Source organism: Jaculus jaculus, chromosome 5, assembly GCF_020740685.1.
Source record: "Jaculus jaculus isolate mJacJac1 chromosome 5, mJacJac1.mat.Y.cur, whole genome shotgun sequence".
In the NCBI taxonomy this organism is placed as follows: domain Eukaryota; kingdom Metazoa; phylum Chordata; class Mammalia; order Rodentia; family Dipodidae; genus Jaculus; species Jaculus jaculus.
Window position 1 is genome coordinate 72,544,602 of NC_059106.1, and position 27,216 is coordinate 72,571,817.

Here is a 27,216-nt window from a genome sequence, read left to right on the forward strand (position 1 = left end):
GAGGCAGACATGTTGAAGGGAATTCTAAGCTTTAGCCCTCCCTCCCCCAAGGATCTGGGGTGCTAGCTGGTTACCCATTGCTGTTGCTCATCCAGTAGAACAAGAAGGCTGTGGAGATAGCTCAGAGGACACATATAACATGTGTGAGGGCCTAGGTTCAGTGCCTTGCAACAAAAAATAAAATGCCATAGCCTAAGTTCAAAATGTCGTTGTACTGTGCTCTCTTCCAGTCAGACCTAAGCTGGGGGGCGGGTAGGGGTCAAGGTAACAGAAAGAAAGCTTGGGCATAGTTGGACATGCCTTTAGTCCCAACACTGGGACTAAAGGTTGGAGGATCACTGTGAGTTCAAGGCCAACCTAAGACTACATAGTAGATTCCAAGTCAGCCTGGACTAATGTGAGACCCTACCTCAAAAACACACACACACACACACACACACACACACACACACACACACACAAATATTCATGCATTTGGGATAGGAATGCTATCTCTGCTGTCATGAATGAGTTTCCTGATCCTCTTTCTTGTAGAGTTTGTGATTCTTCGAGATGAAAAATGGGGTGGAAACAAAACCTACACTGCTTATCTGGACCTGGAAAAGGACTTTGCTGCTGAGGTAATAGTAGAGTAAAAAACAAATCCTCACCAAACTCTGAGGACCCTCTCTCTCCTGGCCTGCCAGGTTTATAGCCATAAGCCACTCAGATGTCTTTATGCGCCCTAGGGCTGTGGTGTTTTGTTAATGAGGTAGATAAGGAGTCAGATGGTTCACAGATTAGATAGGCAAATAACACAAAACTAACATACTGATTCCCTCATCACTCTTCAAAGGATAGACAAATTAAGCTAAAGAACCACCTGGGGGTTCAACAAGCAATCATCAGACTATTCTGGACAAGAAATTGTGCCAGGCGTGGAAGCTCAAAGAGAGAAGGCTGGGAAAATGGCTCAGTGGTTAAAGGCACTTGCTTACACAGCCTGCTGGCCCCAGTTTGATTCTCCAATACCCATGTAAAGTCAGATACAAGAAGTGGCACATGGCATCTAAAATTCATTCGCAGCAGCAAGAGTCGCTAGCATACACATACACACATGGTGGCGCACACCTTTGTACAGCACTTGGAGCGCTGAAGTAGGAGGGTGATAGCAATGAGTTAATGAGTTTAAGTCCACCCTGGGGCTACAGAGAGAGTCAGGTCCGCCGGGACGACTAAAAGGAAATTGCAACTGTACTCAACATGTAGAGACATTTTTCATTTATTTGAGAGAAAGAGGCAGATAGAGAATGGGTGTGCCAGGGCCTTTAACCACTGTAAAGAAATTCCAGATGCATGTACCCCTTATGCATCTGGTTAATGTGAGTTCTCGGGAATCAAACCTGGGTCCTTTGGCCTTGCATGCAAATGCCTTAACCACTAAGCCATCTCTCCAGCCCCCCCCCCTTTTTGTTGTACCTTTTAACCCTGAACAATACAGCTTAATAGCTATCTATGTAGATAGTATTTACATGGTGTTAGGCATTTTAGGTAACCTAAAGATGATGTAAAGTTTATGGGAGGGAACCAGGCGTGGTAGCGCACGCCTTTAATCCCAGCACTTGGGAGGCAGAGGTAGGAGGATCGCCTTGAGTTCAAGGCGCCCTGCGACTACATAGCGAATTCTAGGTCAGCCTGCACTAGCGGGAGACCTTACTTCAAAAAGCCCAAAAAAGAGCCAGGCTGTGAGTTCAAGGTTACTGTGGGACTAGAGTGAATTCCAGGTCAGCCTGGGCTACAGTGAAAGCCTATCTCAATAAACAAAAACAAAATTAATTAAAAATTAAAAAGGTGACATGGCCCCCTTCTGTATCCTCTCCTCCCATCCTGTTCCCACCTTCTGCCTCCTCCGTGTCCTTTCTGTTCCTTTCCCCAGCCCCATCCTCATTCCTCTGCCCATACGCGCCCTGCCACTTCTCCCACTCACTGCCTGACTTCTGCCTTCCTGACCTCTCTTCCTTCAGTGTTTTGTCCACTCTCCACCTGCTCTCCTACCAAGTTCTTTCAAAAAACAAAATATAAATGGCAAAGTATATGAGGAATCATAAGTGGTTGGTCTGACTAGAGTCCTAAAGGTGTGGTAGGGCATTATGGGCCACATCACAAAAAGAAGTTCTAATAGTGTATAGGAAATTAAATGGATATTTTAAAAATATTTATGTATTTGCAAGAAGAGTAACAGAGGGAGATTGGGCACACCAGCGCCTCTAGCCACTGTAGACAAACTCCAGATGCATACACCACTTTGTGCATCTGGCTGTATGTGAGTTCTAGGGAATCAAACCTGGGTCGTTAAGCTTTGCAGGCAAGCACCTTACTTTAACTTCTGAGCCATCTCTCCAACCCTAAAATGGATATTTGAGACATGTTCTGTCTCACTAAACCTGGAATTCACTGACTGGGCTGAACAAGTTAGCCAGCAGGTTCCCCAGCACTAGGATTATAGGCATGTGCTTCTGTGCCTGGCTTTTTTTACCCCCCTTGTTTTTTTGAGGTAGGGTCTCACTCTAGCCCAGGCTGATGTGGAATTCACTATGTAGTCTCAGGGTGGCCACAAACTCATAGCAATCACCTCTGCCGTCCCAGTGCTGGGAATAAAGGCATGCACCACGATGCCTGGCTTTTTGTTTTGTTTTGCAGTGCCAAGGATTGAACTCAGTACAAGAGATGACAGTCAATGCTAGGCAAGCCTTCTGACTGACTCCCAGCCCCACACCTGGCATTTTACTTGGGTGCTGGGAATCCAAACTCAGTTCTTTATGCCTGTGCTGTAAACAGTTTACTGGCTGAGCCATCTCCCCAGACCTCTGAAATGGGTGGTTTAGATCAATTATGAACTTAAGTTGAATCAGCAATTTAATGGAATCTTGATAGGACATCTAATATCAACCAGGAAGGTAATACCAACTCTGTTGTCCACTGTTCTGGGTGTATTGGGGTTGGGTGTTAAGCCCTAGATTTGAATTTGAAGAGGTTTATTTAACAACTTTGGGCATGTGTGTTGGGGAATGAGGGCTATTATGATAGGAAACAGCCTCAAAACTATGCCAGAAGATAGTTCAAATAAGGGATGAGTCCCAACACTCTGGAGGCTCAAGTACAAGGATTGCTGTGAGTTCAGTGCCAGCCATGTGGCTATAGAGTGTATGTTCCATTTTCAAGGATGAGAAGAACTCCTAAGGGAAGAGGCTAGTTTCTTAGGAGCCCAGAGGGAGACAGCAAGGCTGGGTGCCGAGCATAGGGGTGTATATGTTTAGGGTAGGTATCAGGAAGAACTTTTTTGGTTTTGTTTTGTTTGTTTTTTGGTGGTGGTATTGGAGATTGAACCTCAGGCCTCATACTTGCTGCATGCTAGGGTTAGCACTTTACCACTGAGCCCTGTTGCTAGATCTGGGAGGAACTTGCTGAGGACTTCAATTGTTGGTGATAGCTGCTTCCCTTGACCTTGCATTCCCTTTCCTTGGAGGCATGGAGGCAGCAACTGGAGGACCACTTTGATGCAGAACTAGGTGCAAACAGTTTTGTGGGGCAGCTAGAGGAAAGACTCAGTGAACTCTGAGGTCTAGAAGCCCTTGTAGTCCATTTTGGAATATCTGAAGCCCTTTGTGGGAATATTGGACAGGATTAGAAGGAATGCCTCTGAAAAAGAAATGTTTACAGCCAAATAATCCCACAGTGCTTGCTTAGTAGTGGGCCTGTTCTCAGTGCAACTGCTTGCCACAGAAGCACTGGTCACAGGTGGCATGTACAGAGTGACTAGTGCAACTAAATGAGTGGATTTTAGTTTAAGTATCCACAATCTCATGTTTGACAATAGCAGACCTAAAGTTTTATGCAACAGCAAGCAGGAGGCCCTGGCACACACATACATATATACTTGTGCAAATAAGTAAGTTAATAAAAATAAGCTAAATATTTCAGGCTAAGAAATGGCTTGGTGGCTAAGATCACTTGCCACTAACCCATGAGGTCCTATGGTGCCAGAGACCACCAAGTCTGACTCCCTTGAATTCACATAAAAAGCTGGGTATGCCTCCATGTCTGTAACCCTGTGGTAGTAAGTGAGGAGACTGTCGAATTGCTGGGACTTGCTGATCAAAAACAGCAACTCTGGGTGAGGGAGAGACCTCATCTCAAGGAAATAGGTGAATGAGCAGTAAAGACACCTGACATTTCTCCTCTGGTCTCTCCACTTGTATGGAATACACACATTTGCATATGTGTGCGTACCCCCAACACACAAATATTTTTATATTTTATTAATTTATTTGAGAAAGAGAGAGAATGGGCACGTCAAAGCCTCTAGCCACTGCAAACGAACTCCAGACACATGTACCACCATGTGCATCTTGCTTACTTAGGTACTGGGTAATCAAACCTGGGTTCTTTGGTTTTGCAGGCATGTGCCTTAACTGTTAAGCTATTTCTCCAGCACCACAGAAATCATCAGAAACAAATTGTTGGCATTTTATGTATTACATATATTCATACATTAGGATGTCCCCTCAGGATATCTAAATCCTTTCAGACAATATTGAGGTATTAAAAAGGCAATTACCACCGGGCGTGGTGTTGCATGCCTTTAATCCCAGCACTCAAAAGGCAGCGCCATAAGTTCAAGGCCACCCTGAGACTACATAATGGAATCCAGGTCACCCTGGCTAGAGTGAAATCATGCCTCAAAAATAAATAAATAAATAAATAAATAAATAGGCAATTACAGCCTGGAGGGATGAAAGGCAGGTGCAGGTGTCTTGAGTTCATTCACAGCAGCTGAAGGTCCTGGCGCCTTAAATATGCCTAGTCCCCCCCCCCCCTTCTCTCTCCCCTCTCCTCTCTCTCCTCTTTCTCTTCTCCGTCTCTCTCTCAAATAAATAAAATAAACACTGAAAAAAAAATGCCAGGCATGGTGGTACATGCCTTTAATCCCAGCACTCGGGAGGCAGAGGTAGGAGTACCATGAATTCAAGGCAAGCCTGAGATTACATAATGAATTCCAGGTCAGCCTGAGCTAGAGTGAGACCCTACCTTGGAAAATCCCTCCAAAAAAGTTGAAGGGAAAAAAAGGCTAGGAAGATGGCTCAGCAGTTTAAGGCATTTGATTGCAAAGCCTGTTGGCCTGGGTTCAGTTCACCAGTACCCACATAAAGCCAAATGCACAAAATAGTGCAGGTATCTGGTGTTTGTTTGCAGTGGCAAGGAGCCCTGGTGTGCCCATCCCCCTGCCTCCTTTCTGCTTACAAATAAAATATTTTTTAAGGGCTGGAGAGATGGCTTAGCAGTTAAGCACTTGCCTGTGAAGCCTAAGGACCCCAGTTTGAAGCTTGATTCCCCAGGGCGCACGCATCTGGAGTTCGTTTGCAATGGCTGGAGGTCCTGGCGCACCCATTCTCATATTCTCTCCCTCTCTCTCTTTCTGCCTCTTTCTCTGTCTCTCTCAAATAATTAAACAAAAGAAATTTTTTTAATGTTTTAAGGTAATTACAGCCCACTAAGGAAGGCTGAATTTCTGAACCGCAGGGTGCATATCCCTTACCTAAAATGCTTGGGAGCTGAGCGTGGTGGCACATGGCTTTAGTCCCAGCACTTGGGGAGGGTGAAGTAGGTGGATCACTTTTAGTTCAAAGCCAGCTTGGGGCTACAGACTGAGCTCCATGTCATCCTGAACTAGAGTGAGACCTATCTTGGAGAAGAAAAAAAAAACTGAATGTTTAAAAATAAAATGTTCAGCCGGGCGTGGTGGCGCACACCTTTAATCCCAGCACTCAGGAGGCAGAGGTAGGAGGATCGCCGTGAGTTTGAGGCCACCCTGAGACTCCATAGTGAATTCCAGGTCAGCCTGAGCTACAGTGAAACTCTACCTCAAAATAAATAAATAAATTAATTAATTAAATTAAAAATAATAAAATGTTCTTCCCTCTCTCAAATAAATATTTTTAAAAAAATAAATAAATAATAAAATGTTTGGTACCAGAGTGGTTTAGATTTTATTCCATTATGTTGAGATATCTTAGGGATGAGACCTAAGACTAAACACAAAATTCATTGTTACAGGCTGGGGAGGTTGCCTAGTGGTTAAGGTGCTTGCCTGCGAAGCCTAGGAACCCAGGTTCGATTCCCCAAGACTCACATAAAGCTAGATGCACAAGGTGGTGCATGCATCTGGAGTTTGCAATGGTGAGAGGCTCAGGTGTGCCCATTCTCTGTCTCTGTCTTTCTCTCTTTCAAATAAATAAATGTTTTTAAAAAACTCGTTGTTTGGCTGGGCATGGTAGTGCCTGCCTTTAATCCCAGCACTCGGGAGGCAGAGGTAGGAGGATTGCAGAGAGTTTGAGGCCACCCTGAGACTCCATAGTGAATTCCAGGTTAGCCTGAGCTAGAATGAGACCCTACCTCGAAAACCCAAAACAACAAAAATAAACCTTATTGTTTCATCTACATTTTACACACCTGAAGGTAACTTTGCATTTTTGTTTGTTTTTCAAGGTAGGGTCTTACTCTATGCCAGGCTGACCTGGAATTCACTATGGAGTCTCAGGGTGGCCTTGAACTCACAGGGATCCTCCTGCCTCTGCCTCTGCCTCTGCCTCCCGAGTGCTGGGATTAAAAGTGTGCACCACGCCCAGCGTTAGCGTTCTCTTGGTGGTGATCAGACTTCAGAGCGTTTCAGATCAGGTTACAGATCAGGGATGTTCTACCTGTACTACCAGGAACAAGCACTACTCTCGCCATTTTACCAAACTATACGGCTTAATTCTCATTTTGACTCCAAGACATACCTGTTTTCTTTTCTTTTTCTTTCTTTTTTTCTTTCTGGTTTTTCAAGGTGGTCTCTCTCTAGCTCAGGCTGACCTAGAATTTGCTATGTAGTCTCAGGGTGGCCTTGAATCCTCCTACCTCTGCCTCCTGAGTGTGTGTATGTGTGTGTGTGTATATATATATATATATATATATATATATATATATATTTTTTTTTTAATTTTATTTATTTTTTTTCTTCCGAGGTAGGGTGTCACTCCAGCCCAGGCTGACGTGGAATTCACTGTGTAGCCTCGGAGTGGCCTTGAACTCATGATGATCCTCCTACCTCTGCCTCCTGAGTGTTGGGATTAAAGGCATGTTCCACCATGCCCAGCCTAATAAAAATATTTTAAAATTATTTTAATTTATTTGAGAGAGAAAGAAGGAGAGAGAGAGAATGGGCACTCCAGGGTCTCCAGCCCCTGCACACAAACTCCAGACACATATGCCACCTTGTTTGTCTGGCTTATGTAGGTTCTGAGAATCAAACCTGGATCCTTTGGCTTTGTAGGCAAGCACCTTAACTGCTAAGCCACCTGTGACAGTCAGGTTCTCATTGCTAGCAGAAGGCACCCGACCAAGAGCAGCTTGGTAAAAAAAAAAAGGGGGGCATTATTTTGGTTTACACACTCAAGAGGAAGCTCCATGATGGCAGGGGAAACAATGGCATGAGCAGAGGGTGGACATCACTTCCTCACCAACATCATATGGACAACAGCAACAGGAGAGTGTGCCAAACACTGGCAAGGGGAAACTGGCTATAACACCCATAAGCCCACCCCAACAATATAGTGCCTCCAGGGAGCATTAATTCCTAAATCTCCATCAGCTGGGAACCTAGCATTCAGAACACCTAAGTTTATGGGAAACACCTGAATCAAACCATCACACCATCCATCTAGCCATATATATACGTGTGTGTATGTGTATACAGACACACACACACACACACAGACACATATATGTATATATATATATACACACACACACACACACACTTTTTTTTGGTTTTTCAAGGTAAGGGGTCTCATTCTAGCCCAGACTGACCTGGAATTCACTGTGTACTCTCAGGGTGGCCTTGAACTCTGATCCTCCTAACTCTGCCTCCCAAGTGCTGGGAAAAGGCATGCGCTACCACGCCCGGTCAAAAATATATTTTTTAATATTTTACTTCATTTATTTGAGAGAGAGAAAGAGGCAGACAGTGAGAGAAAGGTTGTGCCAGGTGTTCCAAAGTGTTCCAGGCACTTCAAATGAACTCCAGACACTTGTGCCATACTGTGCATCTGGCTTTGCATGGGTACTAGGAATCGAACCTGGGTCCTTTGGCTTTGCAGACAAGTGCCTTAACTGCTAAGCCATCTCTCCAGCCCCAATAAAAGTATTTGTAAATAACCAGGTATGGTGGTGCACACCTTTAATCCCAGCACTTGGGAAGCAGAGGTAGAGGGATTGCCATGAGTTTAAGGCCACCCTGAAACTACATAGTGAATTCCAGGTCAGCCTAGGCTAGAGTGAGACCCTACCTTGAAACCCTCCCCCAAATATTTTTAAGCCAAACTTGAGGATTCCAGTGTCTACTGTGTTCACAGCTGATGATTTCTGTCTCCTATAAGGCTGCATGCAGTGCAGCATTTTTCAGCTTTCAGTTGGCTGGGCTACAGGAAGTTTTTCTGCTCAGCACCAGCTTGATTTCTCAGTGACTTTGCCACTCACCATGTGAAGTCTTCAGCAATAGGGTCCTTCTTTTATATAGTCTGTTCCGCTGACCTCACTTAGGCCTTTCCTCTCCCTGTAATATGTTCTTCTACATATATATAAAATACCTTCCCCTTAAGTCCTTCCTTCTCCTCCCTTACAGCCTTTTTCTAGCTTTCTGGTCTCTGCTACTGATTTTTGGTTGCAGCTCACACACAAGTCTGTACATTTGTAGCTAGGATCCATATATGAGAGAGAATATGTGGCATTTGTCTTTCTGGGCCTGGGTAAACTCACTTAGTATAATCCTTTCTAGATCCATCCATTTCCCTGCAAATTTCATAATTTCATTTTTCTTTACCGCAGAATAGAACTCCATTGTGTAAATGTACCACATCTTGGCCAGGCGTGGTGCCACACACCTTTAATACCAGCACTAGGGAGGCAGAGGTAGGAGGATCACTGTGAGTTCAAGGCCACCCTGAGACTACATAGTTAATTCCAGGTCAGCCTGGGCCACAGTGAAACCCTATCTTGTAAAACCAAAAAAGAAAGAAAGAAAGTACCACATCTTTATTATCCATTCATCTGTGGAGAGACATCTAGGCTGGTTTTACTTCCCAGCTATTGTGAATAGAGCAGCAATAAACATGGTTGTGCAAGTATCTCTAAGGTAGTGAGAAGAGTCATTAGGATATGTGCCCGCTGGATCATATGGTAGGTCTATTTTTAGCTGTCTTAAGAACCTCCACACTGATTTCCACAATGGCTGTACCAGATTACATTCCCACCAACAGTGTAGAAGGGTTCCCCTTTTCCACATCCTTGCCAACATTTATTGTCATTTGTCTTCTTGATGGTAGCTGCTATTCTGACAGGAGATGGAATATCAAAGTAGTTTTAATTTGCATTTCCCTGATGGCTAAGGATGTAGAATACATTTTTAGATGTTTATATGCCATCTGTATTTCTTCCAGTGATTTTTTTTTTTCCCCAAGACAGGGTCTCTCTCTAGCTCAGGCTGCCCTGGAATTCACTATGTATTCTCAGGGTGTCCTTGAATTCACAGTGATCCTCCTCCCTCTGCCTCCCAAGTGCTGGGATTAAAAGTGTGTGCTACCACACCTGGTTCAATCATTTTATTTGTTATTAATTTACTAGTTTTTTTTTTTTTTTTTTTGGAGACAGAGTCTCACAGCATCAGGCTAGTTTCAAACTCTCAGCAATGCTCCTGCCTCTCAAGTGTTGGGATTAAAAGTATGAGCCATCATGATGAGCCTGTTGTCATTGTCTTATAAGTAAATAGATCAGAACTGAACTGCAAATGTTGCTTAGTGGGAGACAGCTTGCCTGACATGTGCAAGATCTTCTTCATTCAATCCTTAGTACCTCAAAAAGAAAAAGAGAAAAAAAAAAAAAGCCAGATGTGGTGGCACATGCCTTTAATGCCAGCACTTGAGAGGCAGACGTGGGAGGATCACTGTGAATTCGGGGCTACCCTGAGACTACATAGTGAATTCCAGGTCAGCCTATACTAGAGCAAAACCCTATCTTGAAAAAAAAAATCAAAACTTTGAAAGGAGCCAGGCATGATGGCATATGCCTTGAATCCCATCACTCAGGAGGTAGAGGTAGGAGGATCATTTTGGGTTTGAGACCACCAGACTTTTGAAGCGGGTGACTGGTCATACTGCTAACAGGAAATCTAATCCGGGTCTGTTGAACTCTGAGGTTGTTCTCTTTCACTTAGTCTTTATCCTTTGGGCTACCTATATGGATGTTTTCCTGTCAGTGAGTAACATTAGATTTTTGCCTCTACTCTAAGTACAAATGAAAGGGCTAGAAGAATTAGACTAGTAAGTACAGCCTCTAAAAGTCCTCAAACTAGTAAGGAGTTCGTCCAGAGATGTGGATTTCAAGTTGGTATGGTGACAAGCTCCTATAATCCTAGTACTTGGGAGGCTGAAGTGGGATTATCATTAAGTTTGAGGCCAGCCTCAGCTACGGTGACACCATCTCTTCAGACAGTTAACCTGTCAGAATCTATTTTCCCTTCTCTGCTCTGTCTCCCAAGATTGTCATGGGGATCAAATCTCTGCTCAGAAAACATTCATGTGTATCATTTATAGGTAAGATTCTGGTGCCTGTACCCTGTTCCAAGCTTCATCTCAGCAAGTCTTGGTCATTTCTGCAGGTTGTACACCCTGGAGACTTAAAGAATTCAGTTGAAGTTGCCCTGAACAAGTTGTTGGATCCTATTCGGGAAAAGTTTAATACCTCTGCCCTGAAGAAACTGGCCAGTGCTGCCTACCCAGATCCTTCAAAGCAGAGTAAGATATCTGTGGAAGGGAAAGAAGGCCACAGGTGGGAGTGGCAGCATTGGAACAGAGAGCCTGTCTTTAAGTTGAGGACCCAGAAACACAGAGGGTCTGGAGTACAGGAATGTCCTATCCCAACAACTGCTACATGGCACTTGAGACCTTGTGACTTGGTCAGTACCACGAAGTAGTTACATGCATTTGCACCAACACTGCTGAAATGCAGTATGAGACCTGCTCTTGTAGTCTATACTAACTAAATCTGCCTCCTAGATGAGAGAGATGTTCCCAGTTAGTACATATGATATATTGTCCCCATAGCTGCTTTTGAAAGCCTGTAGGGCTTCTTGGATGAAGGCATTGTTAGAACATCCCAGCTCCCCTGACTATGTGCTTCTGCCCTGCTCTGAGTTGGCCATCTGCTTATCCATGATACTGAGGCATTGCCATTGATAGTTTTATGTGACCCACACAGAAAAGACTCAGTAAATTCTCTGTACATGAGAAGCACCCGTAAGTGGCCAAGCTTCGACAGGAATCTTCCCCTCTAGCCTAATGGAAGGGAATGGATGAAAATCTGGCATGTCATTTCTGAAAGGTTCCTTAAAATATGTGTAATTCAGTAGGTAGGTTCTGGAGATTAATCTCAGTGTCCTCATGTGGTGAAGTCAGCATTGACCTGTCACAGGGAAAAGGGAGTTTTGACTCCATGAAGTTGTTCTCATTCCCAGAGCCCATTGCCAAAGGCCCTGCCAAGAATTCAGAACAGGAGGAGGTCATCCCATCCCGGCTGGACATCCGTGTGGGGAAAATCATCAGTGTAGAGAAGGTACTCAATTTTCACCATGCCCAGAAGCAAATGGGTTAGGTTTGTATGTTTCCATCTAGAGGTTTGAAACCTAACCTGGTGAGGGGGCGTAACATCCCTGAGGTCATATTACAAGTCAGAACCCAGGTGTCTGATTCCAAGCAGCAGACTTTCTAAAGCCATTCCTGCCTCTGGTCGTTAAGCAACTAAACACAGCCAGGAATCCAGAAGTGGTGGGATGTTAACGGGAGCTTGTTTATCCATTAAATCTGGCCTGATGGATGCCCTTGGTGTGCACCACCTTGTCCAGACTACTTTGCACCCTGAACAGTGGTGAAGGAAGACTTTCATTTCCACAAAGACAGGTCACATGACCAACTGTTGTCCAGGAACCATTGTTCTGAGCCTTTTCCCCCTTAGCATTGATTTGCTTTTTCCTAAACATCCCAACCACTAGATAAGATTCCTTGAGGTGACTACTGATGCTCCTACTTCAGATAACAAAAGCCAATATTGGTCCAGTCCCACCTCCAGCCATCTGGGACTTGGTGCAATATTTGGACCATAAAGTTCCTACTAACAGTCCAGCTCATTTCATTTGCTAGACTTCTCGATAAGTAATTAAGTTTATCTCCTTAAGTCCAGCCTTTTGGGGAGAATGTTCCTTCAAGGCCTGCATGTTCTCAAGTTGGGCATTATAGTACATGTCTGTAATCCTAGCACCTGGTGGCTAAAGCAAGAGGATTACCACAAGTTGGAGGCCTGTCTGGGCTACATGCTGATCTCAGCATGTATATACTATCTCAAAAAAGGAGAAAGGGACTAAAGAGATGGCTCAGCAGTTAAAGGCTCTTACACTCAAAGCCTGATGGTTGCCAGGCGCAGTGGCACACACCTTTAAGCCTAGCACTTGATAGGCAGAGGAAGGATTGCCATGAGTTCAAGGCCACCCTGAGACTGCATAGTTAATTCCAGGTCAGCCTGGGCTAGAGTGAGACCCTACCTCGAAAATAAATAAATCAATAAATAAATATTACTTTAGGGGGTAGTGGCTTAGTACTTAAGGTGCTTGCCTATGAAGCCTAAAGACCCAGGTTCAATCCCCCAATACCCATCTAAGGCAGATGTACATGGTGGCGCATGTGTCTGGAGTTTGTTTGCAGTGGCTGGAGGCCCTGGCATGCCCATTCGCTCTCAAATTAAAAATATAGTTTTTAGCCGGGTGTGGTGGCACACGCCTTTAATCCCAGCACTCGGGAGGCAGAGGTAGGAGGATTGCCATGAGTTCAAGGCCACCCTGACATGACAGAGTTAACTCCAGGTCAGCCTGGACCAGAGTGAGACCCTACCTCGAAAAACCAAAAAAAAAAAAGAAAGAAAAAAGCTTGTTTAAGGGACTCAGTATGGTGCAAGTGTCCCTTTGTGGATACAATTCACTAGGAGTTAAATGCATTCTACTCTGATAGTCTCCCATGTGACATCTGCTGGCAGCACCCAGATGCAGACAGCCTGTATGTGGAGAAGATTGATGTTGGGGAAGCTGAACCACGAACTGTGGTGAGCGGCCTGGTGCAGTTTGTACCCAAGGAGGAACTGCAGGACAGGCTAGTGGTGGTACTGTGCAATCTGAAACCCCAGAAGATGAGAGGAGTGGAATCCCAAGGCATGCTACTGTGCGCTTCTATGTGAGTGAGGATGTGGGGTTGGGCCACAACCTTGGGAGTGGGGACTTGGCCCATACCATGGCCTTCCACAAGCCAGATGGAAACCCTGAAAAAAGTGCATATTTTTCTCATTGAAACAAAAAAAAGGGGAGGGGCATGAAAGGGTTGTAGTATAAGTACCGTTAATTAAATGCTTTACCTAGAGAGGTAACTGTTAAAATCGAAATGAATGCGACTAGGGATGTAGCTCGCCTTACATGCATGAGGCCCTGGGCTCCCATCTACAACAACACAGAAAACCAGACATGGTGGTGCACATCTGCACTTCCAGGACTCAGGAGGTATATAGGTGGGAGGATCAAGTTCAAGGGCTGCCTAGGCTACGTGTGGTGCACGCCTTTAATTTTAGAATTTGGGAGGCAAAGGTAGGAGGATCACCTGGAGTTTGAGGCCAGCTTTGGATTACATAGTGAATCCCAGCTCAGCCTGGGCTAGAGTTAGACCCTACCTTGAATAAAAACAAAACAAGAAAAGAAATGGAGGTATGTACTTGTCCAAGTCTGTTATACTACTAGTCCAGGGATACAGCCAGGATTCAAACCCAGCTGTGAAGTTGTGATTGACTTTATAGTCCTTGCTGGAGACCCAGAGTTTGTTCTCTTTCCAAACAAATTCATTATCGTTCTGGTTATGTCCAGAGATGTGGTACAGTAATAAGGACCTCCTAGGCTGTGGTACTTTGGATGTCCTGCATCCCTGATCATTCTGGCCTACAGACATTGGAACTATCTGTAACCTCTCCTTTCCTTGTCTTTCCAGAGAAGGGGTGTGTCGACAGGTTGAACCTTTGGACCCTCCTGTAGGTTCTGCTCCAGGTGAGCGAGTGTTTGTGAAGGGCTATGAGAAAGGCCAACCAGATGAGGAACTCAAACCCAAGAAAAAAATCTTTGAGAAGTTACAGGTAAACACTGCATTTGTCCCCCTTATCTGAGCTGTCTGCATTTTGATGGCTTAGCCACTGAAGATGCTTGCTTGCAAAGCCTGTTGACCCGGGTTCAATTCCCAAGCTATCCACATAAGCTGGATGCAAAAAGTGGACAAGAGGCCCTAGCACATCTATACACACACACACTTTTTTTTTCTCACTTTAGCCCAGGCTGACCTCGAACTCACAGTGATACTCCTACCTATGCTTCCCAAGTGTTGGGGTTAAAGGCATGTGCCACCATACCCAGCAAATATTTTATCTATAATACCTTTGGGCATGGTGGTACACGCCTGTAATCCCAGCACTGAAGAGGCAGAGGTAGGAGAATCACCCCAACTTTGATACCAGCTTGGTCTACATAATGAATTCTAGACCAGCCAGGGATACATAGTGAGATCCTATCTCAGATAACCCAAGTCAGGCCTGAAAAGAAACCCTACCTTGGGTGAGGGACACAAGTTATTAGTGATTATTTCCTTCTGGTCTTTGCTGTCCAAAGTAAGATCTTTTGATTCATACTTTTTTTTTTTTTTTTTTGAGGTTAGGGTCTCTCTCTAGCCCAGGTTCACCTGGAATTCACTATGTAGTCTCAGGCTGGCCTTGAACTTAATGCTATCCTACCTCTGCCTCCCTAGTGCTGGGATTAAATGTCTGTACCACCACGCCAAGACCCTTCAATACTTAAAATGAATTACTTTCAGGCATAAAGTAAAAAGGAGAAAAGGCTGGACATGGTAGCACACACCTTTAATCCCCATGCGGGAGGCAGAGGTACATGGATTGCCATGAGTCCTAGGGTTTGGTGTCTATCATCAAAGGGGAAAAAAATGGGTATCTTATAGAGATTTTGGTACTATACTTACTCATAAAAATGATTTGTTTTTTAATCAAAAGAGTATGGAAGTCTTTAACAAGCTATTTTAGTATGTTTTATGTTCCACCACCACTACTACTATAATTTATTTCTTGGTCTGTCTTGCCTAGGCCGACTTTAAAATTTCTGAAGAGTGCATTGCACAATGGAAGCAAACCAACTTTATGACCAAGCTGGGGTCCATCTCCTGTAAATCACTGAAAGGGGGTAACATTAGCTAGCCAGCTCAGGGTCTTCCTCCTCTCTCTCACCGTCCTGAGTCATCTGGCGTCTCCAACTTGCTCTGTCCATCACCTGTGTGCCCATCTATCAGGACACTGAAACAGCAGATCTGGAACTGGTGACTAGGTACTGAACTCAAGGGGCCACTCACTTCCCCACCATCTGGATCACCCTGTCTGGCTGCAGTGAGAGACTGAACCCTGGGGTAAGGAGGGCGGGGTGGGCAGCAGCAAATCCACTCTACCTTATTCCCTTGGCAGCTGACTCCAGAAGTCTGGTTTCAATATAACTCATAGAAAAAGTTTATGCCACAATGCTTGTAATTGGAAAAACAGTGGTTCCCAGCTTTCCTTGGAGTCATCCCATCAGCTCTGCTTCTAGTGCCTGAACTGGACTAATTACAACTCCTCACCAATAGGAAATTGTGGGATGTGAAAAGGAAAGAGAAGGGAAAATAGAGAATCTAGTGGTCTACCCAGCTTCCAGAGTTTGGCAGCTTTCTCAAAGCTTGCCTGCTGTGAGGCTTGGCACTGGTAGAGGGCTGCCCCAGGGCTCTTGAAATCTCCCGTGATCTGTGTGAGGTTGGGACACTCCCCAAAGCAGCTGTGTTTTGCCATCAGGAGTGAAATGGATTGTCACAGTGGTTTTCTGCATCGAGGGTGGGATACTTCTCCATAAGGCATCTCAGTCAAACCACCACCACCACCAAATTCAAATAAAGTGTTTAAACAAGGATTTCTGTGTAGGGGCTGTGTTTCTGGATGGAGCGCAACTATCTGAGGGCAGAACACAAGTGTGAAGCAGTCTGGGGTTGCCCCTAGTCTCCCTTTACAAAGGCAAAGCAAGCCTGGTGCTTGCAGTAGGCAGGCCATTTTCTCTTCTAAATGTAGGCCTGGGCCACTGCCCTGTCCCCCCCCTGCCTTAAAACAGCAGCTACCAAATCCTTCTGAGGTTCATCAGCTTGATGATGTGGTTAGTTCACACTGCGTGCATCCTCAAACTTGTTGCCATTCATTACCCATCACCCATGTTTGACCTATTTGACATAGGGGAGAAAAAGCAGCAGACACAGCCAAGTTTCAATCATTTAATTAATTAATTAATACCTTTAAATGAAACACAGCTTTTTCATGTGTTTCACTCAAGCTTCAGGGAAGAGGGAACAAGGAAAAGATTGTTTATATAGACATATCAAAGACTCAAAAATTTAAAGAAATATATATATATATATATATATATGCTTCTAACATTTTTATGCAAATTAAAAATCAGAGGCTTTTGGTCTCTCCATCTGTACAAGGTCAGTATCTTTTAACCCCAGAGGACAAAGGTTTGCCTCTATAGACTCCTCTGCTTTTTACTCTGGCCCACCCAGTGGGGGAACATGTACAGAAGATCCTAACTAAGGACAAGCACTCCAGTAACACTGGAGGCTGAGTGGGGACAGACAGGTTAGGCTGCCTCCCACCCCCAGCAGCTCCCAGGCTACTGCCCTGCAGGGCCTGGTTTCATGGCACTCTGGCCACTCCTGGATCCTGGGGCAGAACAGTGCTTAATGATTGTCCTCCCTCCCCAACTCATTGGGCAGCAGAATCCACCCAGCAGCAGCTCCCCCATCACCCGCAGGGCAGGAGAAGGACATTGCTTCCAACAGGGAGAAGACAGTAGTGACGTATTGAAGCAGCCCTCGAGAAGCCAAGGGCTCTTGTACACATACCCCTACATCCCCAGTTAACAGCAGTCAGTAGCAGAGGGTAGTGTGTCACATAAGTGGAGAAGCTAGCAATATTCCTTGCCAGACTCAAACTCAACTCACTTTTGAAGAGAAGAGGTGGCCCTGCTGCAGTGGAGGGGGGCACTAGGGCCCAGCCCTGTACAGCCACTGGGACTGATGAGTTCACCTTACCTAAATAACAGAAAAGTCATTAAACAACTCCAAGAGAAATCTATAATAGAGGCTGGTTAATTGTGGGGTAGCCACCAGCCTAGGAGTGCTAGGCACCCTGTCATTGACAAGCTAAGTCTGGGATAAAATGCACCTTTGGCTTCCCATCCTGGCCCTTCAAAGTCTGCTCCCCCTGGTGAAACCCTCTAACTGGAAGGTGCAAGGCAAATGCAGAAAGGACACACCAGAGTAAAAAATGAAGACTGAGGGCCAGATTTGGGCTCACTGCCTAAAGCAGCTCTCCCCTGCCAGACCCTTTTCTCCTCAGCACTCCATGCCAGGCTGAAATGGACTCAGTCCATGCACTCCCGCCTCTGAAGTTGTGCCTGTTCACCCCAACCCAATCAAAGGGCATGGGGTGGGGACGAATGCTTGGCACACCAAGAGTCCAAGACAACTCCCTGCTCTGGCCTGGTTCCCACTTTCTGAGAGCACTGTGCCTGCAGACCACCCCTCTGGTCCTTTCTCACCTCACCCATTTGGGTCCTGACAATCTCTTATTTCTCATCCCCTGCAAGGAGCACCTGGCAGAACTGGAAGGCAGGAGGGTGGTTGGTGGTAAGTTGAGGCACAGGAAGGCTAGCCCACACTGCACCTTTTGTGCTTTGGAATTCCACAGCCCCACTCCTGCCATCAGCCTGGGGAAGCCTGTGGGAATAAGTTGACTTGCCCATCTCCAAGAAAAGGGACAAACTGGATTGGGGTAAGAACAGACAGGCTGGTGCCAGCTAACGCTGGCTACCAGGGATGCTGCCATCATGTAAACAGGCCCTTGGAGTGTAATTTCATGAGCCCTGGAGGATGGACATGCAGCCACTCTGCAAAAGTGCTTTGATTCTGAACTACAGTATGCATGATCTGGACATGAAAAAATAAAGTGTTCTGCTTCCACCTCTGTGGCCGTGGGGCCAGCAGGGGGTGCACACACTCACTCCCATCAGCTACCTCAAAGATGTGGCTAAGGCCAAGGCTGAAGTGGCAGCTGCTGGAGGCAAATGCTTTCAGGAAAAGGCATGAGAGCTGGGTGACTTGGACGACGGGCAACACCAGGCTTGCATAAACATCGAAGGTTGTGGAGATTAAGGCTGCAGGCATCCTTCTTAGGTTGTGTCTGCCATATCCTCTTGTCCTTGGAGTTGCTCAGGTCCCTGAGAATGTATTCCTGGGATGTGCCAATGAATGTGGTGGTCAGACCAGCTCTTTCTGTGGATCTGTGGGGAAAGAAACACTTAGCAAGGGAATTCCCTGTGTGATTCTGGCACTAACCAAGAAATCCTCACCCAACTTTTCCACATCCCTTGCTTTCCTGACACCACACCAGCAGTACTTAAGTGGACAGTTTAGACACTATGATATAGGTATCAATGCCCCACTCACAACATGGCTGGGCAGGAGTTAAGCTGCCAAATTGGGATACACTCAATAGGTCTGTCAAAGCACTCCCACTTCTTTCCTAGTAAGGACGCTAGTTCTCCCACCCCAGCCTGGGACCCAAGCGTATGTTCCCTGCAGTAATACTTCAGATACTTATTGGCCACTCACTGTACCTGATCCTGGGGGGGACATCTTCTCCGTACCCGCCAGCTGCACAGCACTACCATTCTCTGCCAGCTCCCCCTTAGTCCTGTCCTCGGCATAAGGGAGACCATTGGTGGATGGAGCAGCAGAGGGCTCAGCCCGAGGAAAACTGGGGGAAGCTGGGGGGGCTCCCACAGAGGGCTTGCGGGCCACAGGTGGGGGAGCTTTGGGAGGCTTCTTCTGAGCCTGAGATGGTCGTTGCTCTGAGATGCTTCGAAGTTCAGCCACCAAATTCCGCTGGAGGTCGGCCTGGGCCTCAGGAGACACGGGACGCTCAAACTGAAGTTTCTTAGTGCCTCTGGAGAAGATGAAGCTGGCCGTGGAGGCAGGAGACTGCAGAGACCGTGGCTCTATCTCAGGTGGTCCATTGGGCTGAACACTACCAGGGCCCTCACTGGCAGACAGACTGGATGCCTTGAGCCGGACAGCAGCATGAAGACCAGAGGAGGGAGCAGGCACTGGGCTGGCCCGCCCTGAGAGAGCTCTTCGCAGTGGCTTCTGGGGGGCCGGTGGCCCTGGAGATGGAGTGGGAGCCCCTACGGGAGCACCTACAGAGCGCAGCCGCACCATCTGCAGGAGCGAGGGCGTGACCAGAGGTATGCTGGCATCTTCCTTGGGAGCCCCACTGCTCTTGCCACAGCCCACTGGCTCCTGAGGGAGCTTGGCCAGAGGTTCTGGAAGAGAACTAGCTGGAGGTGGGGCTGGTGGGGCTGGAGGAGGAGCTGAAGCACACTCAGGTGTGCTCTGCGAAGAGTCAACAGTGGCAGGGGAGGCAGACTGGGAGCTGCTGGGCTCCAGAGGGCTTTCAGGCTCAGGGCTAGCCACAGAGAAGAAGGCCTCCTCGGGTGGGGGGAAGTCAGCCATGGACAAATCCTGCTCCTCAGGTGCAGGGGGTGGGGGAGGTGGCCAGCTGGGATCTGGGATGGGCTCCTCAGCAGCCTCTGGGATAGACGGGGCCTCCTCAACCACCTCTGGCTTCTTTACAGGTGGTGGGGGTGGGTGGTAGGATGGGGGTGGGGATGGTGGGGGTGACTGGTCTTTGGAGACATTGGGAAGCTCCTGGGGTGGGGCCAGGGATGTCTGAGGAATGGGAGGGAGAGTACTGGCATCAATGGTAGAAACTGGCCCAGAAGCCACCGCAGGGGTAGCTAAAGCAGGGGCAGCTTGGTTAGGACTCTTAGGTTTAGAGGGAGGTGGGGAGAAGGGGGCAGGCACCTTGGGATGAGGAGGTATGACAAACCTGTCACCCAGAGGGGTTGGCATGTGAGGACCAGAGCGGTCTGAGGGGGTAGGGTCTGAGGAGGAAGAACACAAAGATGTGAGGGAAGAAGACACAGAGGCCCCAGGAGACCGAAGTGACATGACCCGCTCTGGCTTAGGAGGCTTGGCCTTGCCAGGAGAAGTGGGGGCACCTGCCAGACCCTTGGGAGGGAGAGTTGGAGTACCACTTTGGCTTGAGTATCCACTGGAGGGTGAAAGTGTCCGTTCTGGGGAACGTGGGGGGCGCCGGGAGCCACCTGGTGACAAGCCAGATACCCAGCTCCCTGCTGAGTTGGATGGGCAGGGCACTGCCCCCACCCCTTCAGACCCACCTGTGGTGGGTGGCCGGGGCTGCTGTGGCTGCTGCTTCCGCTCAGGCTTGGGCGGCAACCCTAAGGGCCCATCCGGTGCTGCCGAGCCCCGCTGATGGAGGGAGTAGGTCCGGCGGGGAGGTGGGGGGGGACGCTTCATTTTACGCAGGGACACACTCCGGCCAGACAACTGCCCACTGCTCCGGATGCTGGCTGTGTCTGAGGCCTCAGCAGTGCTGCCTCCACTAGGGGAACCCCTCCCACTGCCGCTTGGGGGCTGGGGTGCCACATTATTGCTAGCCACAGAGCCCTCTGGTTGACCGTCAGAGCCCCCCTTAGAGGAGAGGGTAGAACCGTCAGACACAATGGTCTCAGAAGATTGAGAGTGGCTCCAGGTATCACTGGAGGAGGAAGGATGGCGGCTTCTGGGCCACGGGCTCGAGGCAGAGGAGAAGCGGCCCAGCGAGCGGACAGAGGCTGGACTAGCAGAGAGCAGGCTGCAGCGGCTCAGTGTGCGCAGGCTGCAGCGGCCCAGTGCCACCACATCAACTGTGGGAGGCAATACAGCGTGTGGGATCAGCTTCGACAAATAGGTGGCTTGGGGCGAAATAGACATGGCTGGACTGAGGGGCTCTGGAGGGCCTGCCCCTCCTGTCAGTCCTGGCACTGCTAGGGACATGGGCCTGGTCAGTGGTGGGGGCCGGGCTGCTGTGGATCGGCCAACGAGTGTGTCATCCCGGTAGATGCGGTCGATGTGGCGCTGCAGTATGGTTTCTGTATCAGTGCCAGCCTCTGCTTCTGCCTCCAGAGCCTGCAGGGACACCCGGACCCCTGTCCCTAAGGCCAGGCCTGCTGGGCGACCATCCACCGTGGGAATGCGAACAGCATCCCGTGGACCGGGTGGCCGGGGAGTACCTGGTGCATCGCGCTCATTTCGCAGGCCTAGAATGGACAAGAAGATGGGGGTTAGCAGAGGGACGCTGGCCTGGGCTCCCTGTCCACCACCACTGACCACTTAACAAGGGCTCACCAAGTTCCTTCTGCACATGCTGTGGCAACCCTAAGACCGTGCTTCGACGTTCCCTTCGCCGCCGACCAGACTTTCCAGATTTGGGAAATGAGTCATGGGGTCGGAAGGTGGAGCCTGAGGGCCAGTTCAAGGGGAGAAAAGCTGTTAAAGCACACTGACTCTGAGCACTGTAAAGTGCTAATAAGAGTTCTAGAGCTGAGGGCTGGAGAGATGGCTTCGCGGTTAACCGCTCGCCTGTGAAGCCTAAGGACCCCGGTTCGAGGATCGGTTCCCCAGGTCCCACGTTAGCCAGATGCATAAGGGGGCGCACGCGTCTGGAGTTCGTTTGCAGAGGCTGGAAGCCCTGGCGCGCCCATTCTCTCTCTCTCTCCCTCTATCTGTCTTTCTCTCTGTGTCTGTCGCTCTCAAATAAATAAATTAAAAAAAAAAATTTAAAAAAAAAGAGTTCTAGAGCTGAAGAGATGGCTTAGTGGTTAAGGCGCTTGCCTTCAAAGCCCAAGGACCTAGGTTTAACTCCCCAGAACCCACGTAAGCCCTGGTGCACCCTTCTCTATCTGCCCCTTTCTCTCTCTCTCTCTCTTTTTCCCTTTTCTCTCAAATAAATAAATAGAATTCTAGCTAGGCATTTTGGTGCACGCCTTTAATCCCAGCACTTGGGAGGCAGAGGTAAGAGGATCACAGTGAGTTGAGGGCAGCCTGAGACTACATTGTGAATTCCATCCAGGTCAGCGTGAGCTAGAACAAGACCCCATCTCAGGGGAGGGAGGAGGGGGATTTTCACACTCCAGTGAGGTGCAGGCAAAGCTTTTGTATAAGACTTCTGGAGTCTCAGTCTCTCCCTCCCCTCCCTCCCCCACTCCTCTCATTACTGGGAAACTTCCAGCTGTGGGTGAGTTTTTCCCTAGGCTGGGCCTGGGCTGGCTTGGCCCAGCCAGGAGGGGCTCAGCCTAGGCCTTAGCAGGCCCAACTGGGAGGCACCCCAGCCCTTCCTCTCCACATGGGTGCTTTATCCCCTCCAGCTCCCCACATGGCAGGAGCTCCTTGAACTTTCTTTTCTCTTTTCTTTCCACACTTTTTTCCTCAGGCCCTCCAAGTGGGATCTCTAGTCACATGGATGCTGTCCTTGGCTACACTTCCCTCAATAAATATAACAATTTAAAAAAAAAGACTTCTGGAAATTTCCCCAATTTAATAGTGATCATTTCTATTTAATGAATGCTTAGTACAGAATGAACACTATTATGTCAGCAATTTAAGTTTGGCATTTATTCCAATGTGAGATAAATGCTCTTAATATGCAGATTTTTGTGTGTGTGCGCACTTGCGCATACACATGCTATGGATTGAACCCAGGGCCTTGCACATGCTAGGCAAGCACTTGAACCCTGAGCTACATCCTTTGACATTTGTAAAGAACATTAAACAGATGCTCAAAGATGTTCAGGGTTTGCCCATGACCACACAGCTGCTAAACTGCTGTAAGCCCAAGTTTCCCAATTCTTGACTATCCTGCTTTCAGTTAACATGCACTATGAATCTCCAAGAGGACAACACAGGATACTTTCTCCCTAAATGTACTCAATCACAGAACCTGGACAAACACTGGATTAGAAGGAAAAAGGAAAGACACAGGTGCTGGGGCAGGATGGTGCCCGCCACCCATCTCCCCTGCCTAGAGTCCCAGTCAGCGAGGAGACACCTTTGCGTTGGATCATCTCTGAGCGGATGGAGAGCGCGTCCTCGGCTGTGGAGCTCTCAGTCGCGTAGGACTTCTGGCTGCAGAAGGAGATGCTGTCTTCATCTGGCCCTGTCTGGGAGGACTGTTGGGAGGAGGAGATCTAATCAGGCCCAGGCTTCCCCACTGGGACTTTCACTCAGGAGTTTACCCCAGCATCACCCAACACTGAGCAGCACTGGCAGGAGCAAGCCTGGACTAGCTCTAATAGATATAAAAAGGAAAGAAAGAGGCCAGAAAAGTCTGAAGCCATGCTTGCCAGAAATTGAGCTAGGAGGGAAGAGCAGGACCGAGCTGGGGTGCAGGGCTCACCTGTATACTCTGGGTGTCTCCATGGTCCCAGCCACCTTTGCTGAGTTTCTGTCTTTCTGGAAGACACCAGAAGGGTATGTTGGACGAAGCCCCTGACCTCAGGAAGGAAGAACAACACTGGAGCGGGGGGAGGGAGCATTACCTTGGTGCTGAAGGGAGCGAAGCCCCTCCTGGGCCTGTGTGTGCAGCTCCTGCAGGTGAGGTGGTCGCCCGCTAGGGAAGAAGACATTGTCCTGCTGCTCGTCTACTACAGACCCTGGCCCCTGGCTGGGCCCTGCACTCTGACGTTTGTCACCCTCAGCCTTGGCAGCTCCTAGTGAGAAGAGGAAGCAGACTGAGGTCTAAAGACATCTGGGCCCAGGAGATGCACGGGCACCAATACAAAGGCGTGTGGTGCACATGCATGCAATGTCCAGACGCCAAGCCCAGACGCACAGCCACAGTTCTTAAGTGCACACTCAATACACACAGCACCATGCACACAGACTATACCCAAGAGTACATACATCTGAGTACACACACCACACAAAGGACTGCATACGAGACATTCAAGCCCACTTCAGAGGTGCACATATAGAAACATTCCCCCAAAATACAGGCATCCGTGTATCCACAAGTCACTGGGGATTCCATACAGAATATCTAGTGCACACAAAACTCATAGCAAATTTCTTTCTTTTTAATTTATTTTATTTGAGAGAGGGAGAGAAAGAGGCAGAGAATGGGAATGCCAGGGCCTTCAGCAACTGCAAATTAACTCCAGATGCATGCGCAACCTCATGCATCTGGCTTACATGGGTCCTGGAGAATCGAACCTGGGTCCTTTGACTTTGCAGGCAAACACCTTAACTGCTAAGCCAGCCCTCATACCAAGTTTTTTTTTTTTCTTTTGAGAATTTCTTATTTCAATATCCCAAGCCTCACTTTAAAGGAAAACAAATCACCCTCTTCATACAGCACAGTGCTTTGGCCCAAGTCCAGGGAGAAGATACCATGGGAAACCAGGAAGGAATGGGAGCTGGCAGAGGTCATGGCCACACTCAGAAAACTCTGGGATAAGGATAGACCAGAGATTCCTACTCACCCATATGGCTGCCCTTGAGTGGAAGGATGGGCAGGGTAGGGGACAGAGGAACCAAGGCCCTTAGGCCACAGGAAGGGGAGCTCTGGGTATGCCCTCTCCCAGAGACCCCAGTCTGGCCCCTGGGGCAGAGGAGCCAGGGATCCATTTCAGAGGATCCTGTTACAGGCTCCGCCCACAGAGGGGCTAGTCATCTAATCCTGGGGATAGGGGGCTGTGTCAGCACTTTTCAGCCCCAGCCCCCCTTTAAATGAAACTCACAACATAAGCAAAAGCTCTCAGAGTGTCATGTGACCTTGGCAGCACCTTATAGAGGGGCAGGAACAAAACAAGCCCTTTAAAGGGCTCCACCCCAGAAACAAGGTCTCTGGCTTAAGACACCTGCCATCCCTTTTCCACAGCATTCCAGCAACCAGGGCTCATGCCTCAGGGAAGCCGCAGGAACCCCACCAGGCCAAGGCTAAGACATAACCCAGAGGGGTCTAAGATGTCTCCCCCAGTCTGATTTTACAACTGGGGAAACAGACTCAAATGGGAAATGCTTTGTCAACACTCAGACAGCAAATGGGAGCTAGACAGAACCAGAGCTAAAGTCTAGGTTCCCACTCCTGGCCTCCAAAAACAACATAAGAAGCTGCCAGAATTCAGGTCCGAAAGACAAGCTCCTAGAAGTAGACACAGGTGCCTACTCACAGCCACCACACCCCAAAACGTGGGTCCACCACCAACTTCCCAACTTCCAGAGATGCTACTTTTCTCGCTGCTCCCACATCTCCTCCCACCATGACTTAGCAGGTGCCTGTCCTATCTAACCTGGGTTTGGAGCTATTCCCAGTAAGGCATAAATACCCCAGCAGGGAAGCAGTCGGCTTCAAGGTCAGAGACACCTGGTTCTATCCTCTCAAGCACAAGCAAGCGGCGCTCAGACAAAGGCAGAGACAAAGCAGCTGGACAAAGGCAAGGCTGTGGACGCAGATGGCGGCCCTAGTGACTGGGGGCCCCCTCTACCCTCTTAGTCTTCCCGGCTTTGATCCCCCATTCTACCTAGGGGTCTTCTGGCAAAAGGAGCTGAGAGGGACCCTTCCCCAGCGGCCACAGCCACACCCACTCACCCTTCTTCTTAAAGAGCTCAAGAAGCTCTGGGAGGTGGCGACCCAGAAACACCACCATGCCTGCAGAAGACTGTCCCCTACTTTAAACCTTCCCAGAGCACCAGAAAGCACTTGCACCACAGCCCAGTCCTGAGGGGATGCGGGGATGCAAAACAAGCTCCGCCAGCTGCATGGCCGCTTCCAGCACAGGAGGGGGAGGGGCAGCTCCAGGTCCTCCTCCTGCCTTTGCCACTGATCCCACCCATCAGCTAACCCCGCCCCCCATGCAGGATGCAGGGAAACTGAGGCTCAGAAATTGTGGGTGCTTTGTTCTGCTGGAGTATGACTGGGAAGAGGAAAGAAGATACACAATACTAACTGGGGGGGGGGGGTCACTAACTCGGCTCCTAAGTCCTGGTGGAAACATTCAGGAGCCAGCTGCCAGATGGCAGATAGAAGGACCACCAAATTTGGCATGATGCCCACCCACAAGCCCTCCTGGCTGGGGAAAGAGCTCATCTTAAGGAGCAGCCAGGCAAGAGTGCAGGGGCTGTCAGTGAAGACAGCAAGGCCATGGATAGAGAGGCCCCGGCAGGGACAGCGGCCAGCCTCAGAACACAGCTCCTACTAGGAAGCCAGGGAGATACAGAAAAACACAGTGGCTGGTGGCAATACATGAGTGTGTGTGTGTGTGTGTGTGTGTGTGTGTGTGTGTGTGTGTGTGTGTGTCTGTCACTCTCAAATAAATAAGTAAGAACAAATACACACATGAGTTCAGTCCCACACTTTCTGAAGATTTTCTGCCCACTTTGGCAACGTGACATCAGAGGCCCAGAAAAAGAGAACTTCCGGATTTCACACAGTAGAGAGACAGAATTCAACTGACCCTATCCTGTGATTTAATGATCACCAGACACTGGAGTAAAAAAAAAAATAAGAAAGGAGGGCTGGAGAGATGGTGCAGCAGTTAAGGCTCTTACCTGCAAAGTCTAAGAACACAGGTTCAATTCCCCAGTATTCACATAAGCCAGATGCACATGGTGGTACATTCATCTGGAGTTTGTGTGAAGTGGCTAGAAGCCCTGGTGTGCCTGTTCTCTCTCACAAACAAATTAATAATAAATAAATAAGTAAGAAATGAGAAAGGAGAGCTGGACATGGTGCCACACGCCTTTAATCCCAGCACTCAGGGGTAGGGAGAAGGTGAATTAAAAAAAAAATTATTTGAAAGAGAGAGAACAGGCACTCCAGGGCCTCTAGCCACTACAAATGAATTCCAGACACATGGGTTACCTTGTGCATCTGGCTTATATGGGTCCTGGGAATTGAACCTGGGTCCTTTGGCCCTGCAGGCAAGTGCCTTAACCACTAAATCAGCCCTCCAACCTTAATCCCAGCACTTGGAAGGCTGAAGTAGAAGTGCTGTGAGTTGTAACTCCAGGTCAGGCTGGACTAGAGCAA

At 48.2% G+C, this 27,216-nt stretch overlaps 2 protein-coding genes across 4 annotated transcripts in view; one reads left to right on the forward strand and one right to left on the reverse strand.

Annotated features, from left to right (window-relative positions):
• The window catches only part of Yars1 (tyrosyl-tRNA synthetase 1), a 32,846-nt gene extending 16,699 nt beyond the window's left edge, over positions 1 to 16,147 (forward strand). Inside the window, exons 8-13 of the mRNA XM_045149266.1 lie at positions 535 to 620; positions 10,733 to 10,868; positions 11,588 to 11,685; positions 13,156 to 13,349; positions 14,148 to 14,289; positions 15,301 to 16,147. Coding sequence (XP_045005201.1) covers positions 535 to 620; positions 10,733 to 10,868; positions 11,588 to 11,685; positions 13,156 to 13,349; positions 14,148 to 14,289; positions 15,301 to 15,411 — 767 coding nt within the window. The 3' untranslated portion in view covers positions 15,412 to 16,147. The remainder of the gene's footprint in view (positions 1 to 534; positions 621 to 10,732; positions 10,869 to 11,587; positions 11,686 to 13,155; positions 13,350 to 14,147; positions 14,290 to 15,300) is intronic.
• Positions 16,148 to 16,485: 338 nt separating this feature from the next.
• Kiaa1522 (KIAA1522 ortholog) overlaps positions 16,486 to 27,216 on the reverse strand; it is a 34,345-nt gene continuing 23,614 nt past the window's right edge. For 2 of the 3 annotated variants that reach the window (XM_045150366.1, XM_012950325.2), the window contains exons 2-7: positions 23,726 to 23,896; positions 23,584 to 23,639; positions 23,236 to 23,356; positions 21,537 to 21,650; positions 18,905 to 21,448; positions 16,486 to 18,568 (exon numbers count right to left, since the gene is read on the reverse strand). In XM_045150366.1, the coding sequence (XP_045006301.1) occupies positions 18,546 to 18,568; positions 18,905 to 21,448; positions 21,537 to 21,650; positions 23,236 to 23,356; positions 23,584 to 23,639; positions 23,726 to 23,896 (3,029 nt within the window). In that variant the 3' untranslated portion in view covers positions 16,486 to 18,545. Of the gene's footprint in view, positions 18,569 to 18,904; positions 21,449 to 21,536; positions 21,651 to 23,235; positions 23,357 to 23,583; positions 23,640 to 23,725; positions 23,897 to 25,776; positions 25,948 to 27,216 lie in introns of those variants that run through there. The other variant, XM_045150367.1, reaches the window with a different exon arrangement.